This window comes from Taudactylus pleione, unplaced genomic scaffold (assembly GCF_031769625.1).
Source record: "Taudactylus pleione unplaced genomic scaffold, aTauple2 ptg000093l, whole genome shotgun sequence".
NCBI lineage: Eukaryota > Metazoa > Chordata > Amphibia > Anura > Myobatrachidae > Taudactylus > Taudactylus pleione.
Window position 1 is genome coordinate 33,621,499 of NW_028284495.1, and position 16,659 is coordinate 33,638,157.

At 41.2% G+C, this 16,659-nt stretch overlaps 1 protein-coding gene across 2 annotated transcripts in view; it reads left to right on the forward strand.

Annotated features, from left to right (window-relative positions):
- The window catches only part of LOC148526938 (uncharacterized), a 109,291-nt gene that overhangs the window by 66,113 nt on the left and 26,519 nt on the right, over positions 1-16,659 (forward strand). For both annotated transcript variants that reach the window (XM_088469810.1, XM_088469809.1), the window contains exons 5-6: positions 3,845-4,002; positions 15,364-15,476. In XM_088469810.1, the coding sequence (XP_088325936.1) occupies positions 3,845-4,002; positions 15,364-15,476 (271 nt within the window). The remainder of the gene's footprint in view (positions 1-3,844; positions 4,003-15,363; positions 15,477-16,659) is intronic.

The window sequence follows — 16,659 nt, forward strand, 5'->3', positions numbered from 1 at the left end:
CACACTAGCGATGAAGCAGAGTGGGTTTCTATACAGCTTACCAGCCAGTGAGTGTATACTACAAATGGATAGAAGTACAGGGTGCTGGAACAGTATTAAATGCAGGTATTAACCAGGTTCTCTTTAGGAGCTAAGTAGGAGACTTCGTTCTCCCACCATGTCACTCTTACACAGTACACAGAAAAAACAAGTTGGATCCTTTACATGCTCTGTAATGAGCTCGGCAGCCATCTTGGACCAGGGCATGAAGCTTTCCTGGAAGGACAGGAAGATTGGTGCCTGCACAATAGCACACTCTTCTTTCAACATAGAAACTTTGTTCTCTTTCTGTATGTAATTATAAAATAAACTGTGTCCTGTTTCAGCAGAGCATTATTTTTAATTAAAGACACTTTGTACTGCAGCTAGGTAAGATATAAATGGAAAGGGAATGCTTGTTATGTTTTGTGCCTTTATTAAAGCAGTATTTCAAACAGTATAACTGATACCAAAATAACCTTCAACTCATAAAAATGTAATATTTTTTATGACAAATGGAATACACATTAGTTGATGATACTAGTATAAAGAAAGAAACAATAATATAGTGTAAAATTTTTTAAATTTTATCTTATTTCTCGTGAGAGACGGATGTACAATCACCCTTCAGAAGTGAGTCATAGACGTTAGACACAATTTTCACCGTGGTCCTATGGTAGTTGCAGAGTGCAACAATGATCTTGTCAATGTGGTCGATAATTCACTCCAGATAGTCATATACTTCGATGGGGAATTAAATGCAAGAGGCTTCGTGGTGAATATCTATGTACCCAATACAAGGTCCTACACATTTATGTAGTATACTCACCTTGAATGGGATGTGATGTGGGCCACCATTGATATTCTCCACTCCATTTTGCATTATTTTTTTTCTGAACAATAAATTTATTTCATGTGTTTGCTCTTGAGGTGGGTGCATAATAACATATATGTATGTGTGTGTGTGTATGTGTGTGTATGTGTGTGTATATGTATGTGTGTGTGTATGTGTGTGTATATATATATATATATATATATATATATATATATATATAGGGCTGCCATCAGAAATCGTGTGGCCCGGGACTCACAAAATAGGCAGGGCCCCCCCACCTCACCGTGTTTCTGCAACTCTAGCCCTGCAGTGTCTCCCTACCCAGCACCCCTCTGTCTCTATTCTGCCCCCTACAGCCCACAGACATTTACCTTCTCCTGTATCTTCTGGCTGTTCCTCCTCGCGCTGCAGCCGGATCCTCTGTCAGTGGTGCGGTGTGCATGATGTAATGGTGTCATGCGTGCCTTGCCTCAATAAAAAAAAATGAAAACTTTATTGTACCAGTTGCAATCCCCCCACATTTCACTCTCTCTCAGCGATCCCCCCACATTCCCCATCTCAATGACACCCCATACTTTCCCCTCTCTCAATGATCCCCTCCACATTCCCCTCTCTCTCCCAGCAATCCCCCCTACATTACCCTCTGTCAGTGACCCCCCCACACACATACACTCTCCCCTCTGTCTGTCAGTGACCCCCCACACATTCACCTCTGTCTGTCAGTAACCCCCCCCACACACACTCCCCTCTGTCAGTGACCCCCCCACACACACTCCCCTCTGTCAGTGACCCCCCACACACACACTCCCCTCTGTCTGTCAGTGCCCCCCCCAAACAGACACACACACACACACACCCTCCGTTTGCCAGTGCCACACCACAGATTCCCCTCTGTCTGTCAATTCCCCCCCCACACACATTCCCTTCTATCTTACAGTGCCCCTCCAGACACAGACATTCCCCTCTGTCTGTAAGTGCCCCCCCCAGACATTTCCCTCTGTATCATTGCCCCCCTCCCCCCTGTCTCTCAGTGGTGCCCCTCCCCAATTAACTTACCTCTGTCAGTGTCCTGAGAGGCCCTCCGGCTCACTTCCGTCTGATGCAAGGGGCTTGACTTGCAGAGAGTCCGTGTGGGCAGACTGGTGAGTCACACTGCTCTCTCAGGCATATGCTGTCTCTGAGCTGCTCTGTCTGTGCTCATTGTCAGGTTGCTGGTCTGGAAGAGGGGCCAGCCACCAGGAAGTAAAGGAGGCTATGCTTGCTCATTAATCACTGTCAGTGACAGATGCCCGACGCTGCGGTGCGGATCCTCAGTGAGAAGGATCTGTTACATGCCAGGGGAATACCTGCGGGCCATTACTCCCAAGGGGCACCTGCTGCATGACTGGTAGGTCTGTCCCTGTACGGGCCCCCCTTGCTGCCCGGGACTCCAGACCCAGCAGTCCCCCCCTGTTGGCGGCCCTGTATATATATATATATTAGTGTCCACACTCACTCCATCATTTTCATACTGTAGTTAGCTCAGGTGCCACATCAATGCCCTATTGTCTAGGGCTTAATATAGTGTCCAGAAAGAAGTGCACTCGCCAGTGTTGAAGTAAATAATGTCTTCTTTTAATGCAATAAGATCAAACACAGTCAGCCATCGACGTTTCAAACCTCACCCGGATCTTTGTCAAGATACTCCCACCCTGACCCCTAATGCCCTATATATACCCAGATGTATATTACTGACACACCCCCTAATCAGAAACGCATACATCCCAATTTAAAAACAGTGTCAAATACCAAATATACATTGGTTAGATCACATTTGCATACTAATGGGTATATTTACTAAAGTGTGGGTTTTTAGAAGTGGAGATGTTGCCCATAGCAACCAATCAGATTGTAGTTATTATCATCTAGAAGGAGCTGGATGAATGTTAAGTAGAAGCTGATTGGTTGCTATGTGCAACATCTCCACTTCTAAAAACCCGCACTTTAGTAAATATACTCCTAAGTATGTGTCTACAGACCAGCTCCACTCCTGATCTACCTCTCCTTTAGATGCTGCCTGCACATGGAACACAGCCTCAGCCACACTTCCTGACCCAAAGCAGGAAGTCAGCAGTCAGCTGATCACATTTTGTGCAGCGCACGCTCCAGTGTCTGTCTCCAGGCACTGACACGCACATCATTTCCAGTCTCCATAGACCAATAGCTACAAGATCAAACACTGAAGCAGGGGAGAGACAGCTTCAATCACCTTGTTGGTCTGAGGTAACATGATCGCTGCCTCTGATGAGTGCATGTATGATAGTATATATAATATAATGTGTATTTAGTAATCAGAAAAAAATAAGCAAGTTTGGATTCAAAATAATTTTGGTACCAACTAATCTACCAACTCATCATCTATATAATACCAACTGACATCGGATTTTTAGAATATCCAAGGCCCACATCACATCCCATTTAAGGTGAGTATACTACATAAATGTGTAGGATGTTGTATTGAGTACAATGATCTGCACCATGGAGGCTTGTTGCATTTATTTCCCCATGCTAAATATATGACGATCTGTAGTGAATTACCAACCATTTTGACTAGATCATTGTTGCTCTCCGCAACCACAGTAGGCGTAGGACCACGGTGAAAATAGTGTCCAACATCTGTTACTCACGTCTGAAGGGTGATTGTACATCTGTCTCTCACAAGAAATAAGATATTTACGTTTTTACACTATATTATTGTTTCTTTCTTTCACATATCCTTGAGAATAAATACCAGAAAGCTTTAACAACGAATAGATCAAGTAAGCGCTGAAACCACCCTTTAACTTCACATATTTTTCCCAAGGGGCCTTGTTGGCTACTACTGTTCCTGGCTGCACATCTAGATCTATCATCAGATCTTACAGGGAACGTAGAGCCAGTCACACACATCTGTTACTAGTATAAAGACAAATTGACTCTCCTTAAAATATCTGTTCAATTTCTCTTTTCTAGAGCTGTCTCTGCCTTAATGGAAAGCAAGAGGAAGGTGGAGGATCTCTTGCAAGGTGAACAGCTTGTACTACCTCTTCATGGAATTGGTCATTTCAATAACCAAGTTATCTACATAAAGATTACAGAGCAAGCACAAGTAATACTCTCCAAAATTGCAGGTAAAATGTATAGTTATCCATGTGTAAATGTGTATATATAAAAGTCATTTTAAGTATTTGCTGAGATCCTGCAAGTTAATCATACTGTAGCTTTGAAAATGTCCTTACTTTACACTGCAGATGTGATTTGCTGCACTGAAGGAGCCCTCAATGACCTCCTATTGTACATTTATTTTTACTTTAGGCATGCAAAAAATCCCTCACAAATACAAAATATGCAGTTCTTTTGTAACAAACAGCTGTATTTTTGTGACTATGATTTGAAGCTAAGCTGTGCCCACTTGACAACTCTAAACATTGTACGCACATTTTAACACTTTCATTGCTGAGGCTTTTAACACCCCACGTGGTGTGAGTACAGTATATTTTGGCTCTTTTTGGGCTAGTCTCATTCCAACATAAATTCAATATGGTAGTTTCTAAATGACAGCCCTGTTCTATTGTATTCTAACATGTGTTTTGACTGTGGTTTGGCGGCGGGTTTGCTTTCTGCAAATTTACTAAGGCCAAAACCACTGCAAAACCGCCACCAAACCCCCGGGGTTTAGAATAGAATAGAAACCACCACCAAACCTCCGGGGTTTACAATAGAATAGAAACCGCCGTCAAACCGCCCCTTAGTAAATTTTGCCCTTTGTATTATCAGAAAATACCATTATTATTTTTTTATACTTCCTCACATGTCAAAGAAAATATACCAAATATAGCCAGGATAAAGGGGATCTAGGCATTAGAACGCCCCTTCCCAATCTCTGTACTATTTAAAGCTTTCTATAGTGTTGGCTGTCATTTCCTGATCAGAACAAGGTTAAAAATGGGAATCTACCCTCTTTCAAATTAGTGTCCCCTCAAGAGTGTAGATATCAGGATGGTGGGAATTTGGGTAGGTTAAATGCCCTCAATTCATCGGTCATCTCCACTAGTATATCTGTAGTGCATGGTGATATTGCCTGATGATGGCACTGATGGCCACAAAATAACTACCAAGAGGGCACACAGCTTAAAAGAGGGAACTCCCATCTTTTACACCAGAAAGTCCCAGATTCTCTTGGTGTCAGATGTCGTAATTTTGGTTCCCCTCATTGTCAGACTTTTTACAATAGTGTGTAAAGTAATGTCATCAAGTTCCAACACCAACCTTGCTTCTTGTGGTGGAAAGCAGCAGGGTGGACTTGCAGGCAAGTTCCCCCTACTCTATGAACTTCTGCAATGACTTGTTCTTCCTGCTGTTGATGTATATGAATAGGACATGTCACACCTATTCTTAGTAAGGGGTTAAAACAAGTACTCCATATTATTTTATCAGTTTAACTCCTGCGGGTTCTCTGAAGGTTATACTTCAATGAACCTACAAAGTCAGATGTGAAACAAGGTATCAGTATACCCATAGAAAATGTTTGGAGAGAACCTTGCGATGCCTGTCCTTTTTCTCTCCAAAGGCCACCTCTAACCTCTTCTGAGTATGCGCAGTGCAGACACAATGAAGACCAAAACGGCCATGGGAAAGTGATCTAGTATAGTATTGCCGGCCATCATAGTGCTTGGTTCCTGCAGTGCTTTTGATTCCACCACTGGATATAGTCTAATGCTTTGGACGCACAACCCTTTCTAGTCTGAGGTCTGTGTTGGGACAGCATTTTTTTGAAGGGGCCACAATAAATCTTTACTTGTTTAAACATGTAAAATACATACAATTTACTAGTGAAAAAGGCCTTGCATCATTGTTAAAAAGACCATATAGAGACAGAAGTGCTGCAAAGTAGAATGTGCCACCACCAGTGGTGTGGCCATCCCATATAGCATTCCCTTTTTCCCCCTGTAGCAACACATTTTCTTACCTCTGCAGCCTCATCACCACAAACCCATAGCATCTCGTTCTCCTGTACTGTCACTGTACTCTCAAGTGCCAGTAGTGGTGCCACCAAACAGATGCAATCCTGAGGCTTTTTGATAATTGAGCTCCCTGAGACATTTGATTTAGGAAATGTGTTTTGTTTTTTTGCTTCATGGTCACAGTGTGGCTCTGGCTATGGGAATAAAAATTATTTATAAAAAATTCTTTAAAACGCAACAGAAACCAGAAATCATTTGCTAGCAGCAATTTTTTTAAATACAAGCCATTGCTAATTTTTTTGTCAGAACATTTTTATATATTCCATAATGCAATGCATCGTTTTAAAAATCAGTCTCTAGATCCATTAAAAAAATATACATACCTGGGCTAGAAGTTGTGTCTCTGTTTGTCTTTCAGAGCAGTGAGGGAAAATGCTTGGTGGCAATCTAGCAATATAATTATTACATTATCGAGACTGGAAACTTTACAGTCACTCATCTGCAAAGACTGATACATTGCAGCTAATTTGATTGGCTGCCATACTACCTGTCACAGACATGTCTCTGTCGAATCCCATACTGATGAGTTATTTCCACCCCTCTCCCCTGTGTATGGTGCAAAATAAAAATAATGAAGAGAAATCTTTTGAGGAAGGCAAAAAAACCCACACCACTAGGATATTGGCCCAGTCTGGGGCTCCCACCAGATGGCCACATATAATGAGGGCCATAGGTTGTTCATTACTGGTCTAATAAAAATATTTCACCATCATGAGAACCCTATGTTAGAAATATCTGTTTTGGAAAGTTCCCAAATTTAATTTAATTATTTCCTTCTACATACTACTTAGATTAGCCCTATTTGTTTAAAAAAAAATGAGGATGGAGCCCGCTCATTATAATTGGGGCTTTATACATATAGATGTAGCAAGTGTTAAAGCAAATAATTTCAATAGCAATTTAATCTTACTGGTCTAATGAGCTGATTGTGCCTTGCAATAAGCATACTTTACATACACATATGGTGATTGGTCACCTGGTGGACTCTTACTACTACATGTTACAAAATGGCAGGAGTTAGTGTTTCTAGCCTCTAGCACATGCAGGCAGTTCATTTTGTGTGTTTGCTTATTGATGTTCAATTTAATTACCATTACAGTAGTATAGAATGTACTAAAGTGTAAGTTTTTTATTGTGTAGTGTGTTATTGTAGTCAATGTCATGTGCTTGAGGTTTAGCTGAAGGGCACAGCAGGAGACCTGACCCAGGACCTCTTGTCTGTTGCTGCCTGAAAGACACTTGGGGGGCCTGTTTAACGCTATTGCTGATCACTGCTAAGATTTGCCTTTGGTATTGCTGATTAGCAGCGATGAACAATACAAATCCGTAATGGGAGGAGCTGAGAGATTCTCAGCGATTTTGTTGGGCCAGTGTTTGCAGGTGTACACATGCATGAGCTTTGGGATTTCAGTTCACAAACGTTGGAAATTTAAAATAAGATTTAAAAATGTATTCTGAAAATTAAAAATCTTGCCATCGAAAATGGTTTATTCAAATCAATATATTTTTTAACTTTCAGCTTCTGACCTGTTTGGTTCTCAAAGAGATTCTTGTACATTGTGATGTTACTTGTTACGTCACTTTTGTTCAAGAAATAAACATGTCATCCTTGTAGCGTCATGAGTTAGTTAAGGTCATGTAGAAACACCTGCCACTCATGGATTCAACCTCTATTGGTCCACACATGTCAGTATGTACTAGCTCCAGTGGCACTTGTGCTCTGGATACGGACTTAAGAAAGGTGCAATGTGTCTGCTTACCCTTCACACAGCTCTCACATGCTGGTCTTTCAGGATTGTCCTCTGACATTCCAGTCACCATACCACTCTGAAGCTTCTGTACTCAGTCATAGCCTAGATGCCCCAATCGACTGTGCCATAGTTACATTGATTGGTTGGATTCTTCAGTGACCACTGCATGGCACTCCACAATGTCAAGGGTATACAGTTGTTGGTACTGGGTAGATGTGGCAATAACAATCCCTCTTTGGTTGTACACAATGCACCGACCATTTGAAAACTGAACTCTGTATTTTCTCCACTCTAGAATACTCACAGCAATCAGATTTGTTCTTGGGTTAGGTACAATAGGACATCTTCCATTCAGTGACAACTGCCCTGCCTCTCACTCCTAAGCATACTGTAATTGTCTTAACATGAGCAGGATATATGACCCTTCTTTCCATACCTTTACTCTTGTTCACTCACTTTGCAGTGTTATACTCATATTATAAGCTGTATCTTTTCTGTGGATTACTAAATAAACCTGTGATTCCACCACTTAGCCAATTGTCCCCATAGCTATGTTTACATCTTCAGGATTTGGATTGTCACCAGGGGTACTAGTGACCTTTCACATTTTTCTTACTTAAACTGCATCTCTATGGAAAACTTCCATGTACAGTAGATTTCAGCACTGGTCAGTTTTTCAAAAGACATGCTGCTACTTGCAGTGTTCATTTCTATCATACAGATAAATTCTGGTCTTTCTGTATAACTCATATTCTCTTATGTGTCATCTGCGACTTTGTTGATCTTAGCATCAGCATATACCATACCAGGGGTATCTGAACTTTCGGAAGCCGGGTTCATGCATGGTGATGGTCTTGGAACAGATCCCAGTGGTGTTAGCCTTGTGATTAGAGAGATCTTTAATCTGGGGAAGATGGTAACTGCTAAAACATGGTTACTGGGTCCATAATCTATTTGCAGAGATGATGGTGGTAGTGTAAACTGTCACAATGATGCACATGCAGCATTTTCTTAGAGCAGTATTGTAGTTCTTCAGATGAATTGAGTATAATATAACTGACCAGTGTGTGTGAGTCATGTTGATTAGATGAATAATGCAGTAGTTGATGATGGTGCTGGTCAGTCCACATGTGGTATGCTTAACCAGTTCTTAATTTATTATATATCAGGTAGAAAAGATAGCATTTGACACAAGGAATTACACAGGTGTTACAACGGTAGATGTAATGTACTGTTTGTGTCAGCCTGGAGCTCAAGGTATTGCTAGGCATTATAGTGCACCAGGCATGATCACGGTTCTAAAACTGGTGTATAGTAGGACTGGTGGTCTAGTGGACAATAGTGGGGTGTAGTATACTTGTGTGCATACAGTAGGCATTTTGGTGGTGAGAGTCTCCCGGTCGGACTTGTCCTTATTGACGCCAGGGAGTAAAGATTAGTGGAGACACCTCACATGCTCGTAATGCCTGTCAGAGGTCATACCTCTCCTTTTTGAGTCCTGGCTAGTGACTACCAACTCTCTCCTACCTGGATAGTGCTGGAGGGATTCAGTGCATGAAAATTCAAACTAAAGATGTTGCTCCTAAGAGAAGGTATGTGGAAATGTATACACAAGGCTAAGCCTGACCCACTAGAATGGTGTAATTATTATGCCTACTGCAGCTCCTCTCAGTGGTAGGGTTGCTGCAACCAAAATGTTTGTAACAGAAAAATATAGGTAAGGGATGAGTGCAAAAAGATCGCGCTGACTACAGATTGGCATGTGATACACAGATAAATACCCACAGATAAAGTTGCCGGCTGGCACCTCCACACAGTGGTCTGAACATGGAGAATATTGAAAAATCCCCTGCACAAGCACTGCGGGACAAATGTCACAGAAGCGCTGTGGGGCCACAATATCGTGAGTAATCTAGGCTCCAGGAGCCCTCCCCTGAGTCTTGATAATTGTTAATCTGTTGCTACTGCATGTTGTCTTGGGTTATAACACTGACTAAAAAAAGATACAAGGTAATCGATTCCCAACACCTTACAGGAATACAAAAGGTTCTCACTATGGAGACCAGGATCCTGCATTAATCACATTACCCACTCGGAGAGATCTCTCACGGTGATAATTACTATACCAGACTACATATTTTAGTAATAATCTATAAAAACATTAGATATTTATTATTCACTTTTCTATGTTGAGCTTTCTATGTGTAAATTTATTTTTACATTTGACTCATTCCACTTTTTATTTTCTCATTTTTGTATTTTATTATCAGTTTTATCATTACGTACATGTGATATTTTAATTAAGGTATAGGAATAAATATTGTTAATTTTATTCAATCTAATCCTGACCCAGTCACAGAGGAATGGACTGGGAAAGACCAGAAAGCTCAGAGTAAAATATCTGTGTAGATGATGATCAGAATGAGTATAAAAGTAACTGACACTGCAAGAGAAATGTGGGATGTGCTGCAGAAAGTGCGTGAGATAATGAATGTAATCATTAAGCTATATTTAATAAGCAAGTTGTACCAGACTAACATGCTTAAAGGCCAGCACCTGCAAGATTATATGTGCTCTCAAAATGGTTGAATGTTTGTGCTGCATAGGACGAAAAAAAAATGAGTCCGCGGTACTATAACTATACAGCTAGTAATCAATATCATATAGATGGAAAAAATTTTTAAATAATGGGCAGTATATAAAAACACAGTATAAAATTTATTAGACACTAGAATATCACATATAATAAAGGCATATTAAACAATTTAAAATAAACAACAAAAAATAATAAAACACTGAAAGACAAAAAAAAATATATAAACTGTTACACTGTTATTAAAAATGGCAATATGACTAGTCGCTGTGAAAACACAGCAATAAGGAACGGAAGAGCTATACCCTATACCAGAGCTTATCACAAATTCAAGTTGATATAAATTACTAAGGCTAATAGTTTTAGCAGCTTGGCTAATTGGATAGCATAAATCCTTTGTTTTTAGTAGAGTATCAGATGCTAAATTGTAGAATCGTTCAATAGTTCCAGGTTTTAAAGATACTCGTCAGTAACAGTGTAACACTGTGATCACAGGCACTAGTAAATAATCCAAGCTGTGTTGGCGTGACTTGCACTCAAAAGAATATTTGTGTAGATGCACATGTATCTACCAGACTGTGACTTCCCAGTTAAATGTCAATATAGTAGTGGAAGAATGGACACCGTTTCCAATCACAGATACTTAGGCCCGTATTCTATTTGGAGCGAAAAGCCGTTTTCACGTGTTTTTCGCGGGTGACGTCATTTTCGCCTGTTTTGGTTTTACCCCGCATTCAATTTGAAGGACTTTCCACCGAGGCGGAAAGTCAATGCAATGTACCAGGCGAAAAAGTTTCGCCTATGAATAGCAGACGGAAAAAAGTGCACAATTGGGGTTTTGGGGTGAACGATGCGGCAACCCCTGTGCAGCCTTCATACAGTCCCCCAAAGGTAAACTGTGTCACATTTTTTAAAATAAACACTTAAGGACCCCTCAAAAAATTACTTTGGAAAAGGGGGCAAATAAAAAAAAAAGTTGGGGTACAAAGTTAAAAACTAGCGAACTTGACTCTGGGGAGATCCCCAAGTATGCCCCAAGTGTTTTTTTTTTATTGCAGGTGTTTGCGGCAGGTGGATTTTTCATGATTTTTACAACTACACTTTAGCAACTTTTAAATATGCTGACCCCCATTTTCAAGTACCCCAAATTTGCTGGGAATAGTTATTTTCAGAAAAAAATACTCAATACTATTCTGCACCACATATTGAAAAACACTATTTAGCAGCTATTGAGCCCGTTTAAAAACTCCAAATACCATGAGCAAGCCAAATTGGGGGTAACCATAGCTAACCCCCATGTCAGAGCATCTTTTGAGGGGTGTCAGACTGATTTCCCCAAATCTGAGAGCACTTTCCGCCTGTTTCAGTTTTGCAGGGTGCCGTTTTTGCGTACTTTCATATTGAATACGGGGTAAAGCTTGCACGCGCACGATACTTTTCGCCTGCCAAACAGGCAAAGTAGGCGGAAAGTCCGGGCCGCGGCTCAGCTCATATTGAATATGGCTCCTAGTCAGCAACCACTGAGCACGGCGGAGAAGCAAAGCTGCAGCCACATGCGGGTCTATAATAGCTGTATCCACATTCTCACAGCATGGGCTGTGTGTACTCACGTGCTGAAGACACAGCGATACCGGGGCCCCCCTCTCTGTGTTCCAGTGTCTCGTGTGTTTGAGCCGGGATGATAGTGCAGCCAAGCCGGGTGCTAATGGTGTACAGCAGACATCAGTGGAGTCACGTTCCAATACAGCAAAGCAACAGTGTATCCAGTACGCTGAGACATCGGAACACACTTTTCTAATTGTTTGTTTATTATTTGTCATTTTAATTCTTTCTCATTTCATTAACACTTATTGAGTTATCTTTACACATCTATTCTTTACACTTCACTATCACCTTTTTCCCCTTTCCGTGTGATTCCCTGGGGATGGTCCTTGGCTGGAATTTTTTTGGGTACCTTGCTTCTCGGACGTGAACCCCTTAATGTTAGGAATGCCAGTATAGAGGAGCCTTGACGATGGCCTGGCGCTTATTCATATAGTTGCAAATGTATGTAACTAATACTTCTGAATCTCTATTATGTAGGATTTAAGTATTTTTTGTTGATATTGCTGCAGTGAGCTGGAGGGAATATTTTTTTTTCTCTGTGGTTCAGTGTAAACCCTGCCCTTTACAAGCACCTGTGCTATGTCATTAAGCTGATATGAGCAACCACCATACTTTTTGTTTGCACCTCCTATTTTAACCAGTTCCTGTAAGCAACCCATGACCTGAACAACGTGTTGCTACCCAGGATAGTTCTAGGCCCCAGGTTTACTCCTGTATACTGTAATTGTGTCATCTGTGACTCTGGGCTTCATTTAGTAACGAGTTTTGTCACCAAAACGAGTGATAAATTTCACTGTGTGTGATAAATGATGCTCCAGCCAATCAGCTCCCAACTGTCAACTGTTAGAAAAATGACAGTTGGGAGCTGATTGGCTGGAACACTATTTATCATACACAGTGAAATTTATCACTAATTTTGGTGATAAAACTCGTTACTAAATGGGGGCCTCTATCTGCTACTTCGTAGATTCTCACTATTTAACATCTGCGCAGAGCATAGAAGCCTTGCTGTATACAGCTGCTTCTTCTACTCCAGTCAGCCAGTGAGTTTGCAACTTCCAGCTTTCCACCTGCCGCTGTGTAGCATCACCTGTCAGTGCCGCAGCTTCCATGCTGCATACAGACCTGCCTTCCATCTGCTGCTGTGTTCCATTACCTGTAGCACTGCATTGTCCACACTGCATTCAGACCTGCTCCAACCACTTTGTTTCAGCCAGCATGTATATTGCTTTCCATCTGCTGCTGTGTACCATCACCTATTGGCGCAACAGCTTCCACACTGCATAGCATCTTGTTACACCTCAGTGCAGAGCCAGTAAGAACAGCCACAGTCTTCATTCCGTCATACCACTGGGACAGTGCATGCAAGTACTTATACTGTTTTACTCTATGCTCAGTGGTTGTCCAGGTTATCAGGTTATACTGTTGTGCTGACCTTGTATTGGTTTCCCTTCACTGTGTGCTATTGCCTTTGGCTGGTACAGAGAAGGGTGCTGGTTCCAAGGCTAGGGTTCAGTGTGCAGTATATGGTCTGTACACTGAGGTGTCCAGTAAGCTGTATTACTTATCCTGATTCTCAGTTTCTGAGTTGCTCACTGGTTCCAGTTCCAGGTCTTGAGTTAGAGCAGTACCAGAGTTAGTTTCTGCAAGTTGTACTCTGACTACAAGAGACTCCAATTCCTGGATTGAGTTCTGATTTCCTATCTACCAGTACTATACTATTCTGAGTTCTGGGGGGGCACCCTTGTCCCTGGGGTATATTCCTGGTCTTACTGGCTTTCACAGGTCACTAGACAAGGAGTCACCCAGTAGACCTGGTCTGTTCTCTCCAGTTCCAGTCCAGTATCCATGCATATCACAAGTTTGTGGTTCCTACCCTGTCACTAGTGTACCAAAGCTCCTGTTCATACCCATGAGCCAAAGTATCATCAAGCAACCTAGTTTCCTATGCACGTCAGTCATACTTAAGAGTCCCGAGTCGGATCTACCCAGACTGAGACAGTTAAAATATTAGTCCTTTGGTGATTGCATCGCCCAATAGGGTTCTTCTGATCCCTTACTGGCAGGCTATTTGCTCCACTGATCCATCCAAATGTATTGTGTTAGCAATAACTGTCAATACACTGTAGACTCTTTACCAGGACAGCTTGGAATCAGAGGTGCTCTCCCGGTGGGAAAATTCCTTTTACATCTGATACATCTGTTATTAATCCAAAAAGTGGTGATGACAATGATACTTAATGGGCAGTAAATCCGATCATTCATAAATGGGCGACCAAGTTACTTTTAGTTGCTAAATAGAAGAGGCATGTGTTGCTGCTCTCATGCAGTGACAGGTACAAAAAAGGGGCCTATTTGGTGTTCCACTGCACAGAAAAGAGGGACATCTAGTACGCAGGGTGCACCCTACAGAAGTGTTGTCCCAGTAACATGGACATTGCTGTACTCTTATACTTCCTATTTCTACAGGTTTAAGTGGAATGTTCTCTCTGACCGGAATGTTGATAGGTTATGTCCTGCTCACTCTTGCTCGGCACAACAGAATAGTAGTGAGCAGGTGCCATACTGAGGCATGCAGCAGTGCAAATATGTTTTTGGGAGAGATGAGGAGTTGGAAAGGACCTAACTTTTCAGAGCTGTATTAAACATGCCATTGGAAGGCATTGCCACACATTCATTGTGATGCAGTCATGATCTCACAGAGAGGTTCTCATTACTGTAATTGGGTAGGAGGTATGATTAGTGTATACTAGTAGTCATAGAATATACATTCAAAGTTGGATTCTGTCAGGAGAACAACTATCACGCATGTTCACTTCAGATTGGTTCAATGGTGTCCTCTGGTGGCAGAATAAGAGTAATGTGTGTAAATAAAAACTGGTAATTGAAACTTGACATCGAGAAACTATGGTAACGTGATGCAATAGGTTTCTTTAAAGATTCAATTCACACTGCACACATTAAGTTGTACTGTGTCAAATATTGCTTTAATGCTTGCTATATCTGTATATCAGTTTCATGACATTTTGATGTTTAATGATCGCTTTCAAGACGCACTTGGTATTAGAAGTATAATCACCACCACCTCTCAGGGCAGGGAAAACAAATCCTATTTGCAGGGAGCAAAGGGGCTCTTAAATCCCATATTTAACATTGACAATCCTTGTAAATGTATCATCTTCACCATCTTATTTATAAATCACATTTTTTGCATGAGGGCCTACAATGAGGAGCACAACACTGCCTAGCCTGAATTTACTTAGGAGAAGCTGGGAAAATAGCTGGCTTTCCTATGAGAACATACCAAATATTGTAACCCATTGTGATGTGCTAGTACCATGAGCTCTGAATGAGATTGGGTGAGGTTGTTGCTTTATTTGTGATTGGTTGTACTCTGCAAGCCTTAATATTATGTGACACTTCTTTTTAATAATCCTTTACATTATTGCATACCTCCCCATTATTCTATTTAGGGCATTGAACATATGTGGAATATCAAAAGGTTTATTTTGTTGATAGATGCAGTGATACGAAGTTTCACAGATGTGGGTGTGGACATTACTGGCAGTAAAGACTTTAAGCCACATCTAACTTTTCTGAAGCTCTCAAAAGCTCCATCTCTTCGACGAAAGGTACAGTATGTCGAATTATATTTACATACTATGTGTATATAAATCTAACTTGTCTACTTTTGAAAAAGCATTTCAGGGAAATTGTGAAAGCAACGCCTATGAGTGCGGCGGTAAGTGGGCGTGTTCTGATATATCTTCGATATGTGCCATAACATTGACTGACATCCAAATGTAAATGAGCCCCAAAGCAGTTAGTAAGATCTACTTGTTGATGAAAACACAATGATACTTCTCAGAAAATGCATGTAGCCGTAGGGATCATTGTGCCTTATAACCAATGCAGGGAAATAATACTAATGATCCCATTTAAATGTATATATCTCTGGAGTTTTTGTTATATAACCGCTTCATAAAGGGGGTAAGAGGAAATCAGGGAGATTGCTACTATTTCAGGGAGTCTCCCTGACAATGAGGAATAGTTGGCTAGTATGATATAAATGAGATACTGTACATGTGTTAATGATTTGTTTTGAATATATATTGATGTAAATGTGTACAGCAAGGTTTGTACATATAATAAGTGTATGTATGTGTATTCTGTGGGAATGATATACTGTATGCTGTTTTTCCTAATGTAAGTCAGGGGTAATAAAACTAATTGGAGACAGCCCAGGCAGTGGAAATAAATATTTCATAGCATGCACCAAGCGGAGCGTTTTGGCAACACACCATAGGCTGCTCTTTAAAGATTAATGATATTTCTATTTCTCCTCTGCACTCTGTAACACAAGCTGTAGGAATTCCACCTTACACATAAATGTTTTTCATTGCTCCTTCAAAACTTACACATGACCACCGCCTCAGGAGACTCTAAGTGGATGTAGACTGTAATGTTCCACCTCCCGGCTACATTGCACATGAAATTGTCCGAACAGTAATGAACATACAGTAAAGACATTGCAAAAATCTATCTGTATTTCCTTTATCAATTTCCTGTTTGGGCCTAAAAAATGTCAGACCTGGGCTGATCAGTCTAGTGGTGGTTGACATTTTGGCAGGGGGACCCCATTCCGAGTGCCCCCTGTTATGTCACCTGCCCTGGCTAGTGCCATTAGTGAAAATTCCCCTCCCCCCCCCCCCAAACACACACACACAAAGTGTGAAAACTGCAGATTTGGTAGGTTTTTAGTGGGATAGGGGCTTAGAAACCGGTGGGCATTGACGGAAGTTTTAAAACCTCGTG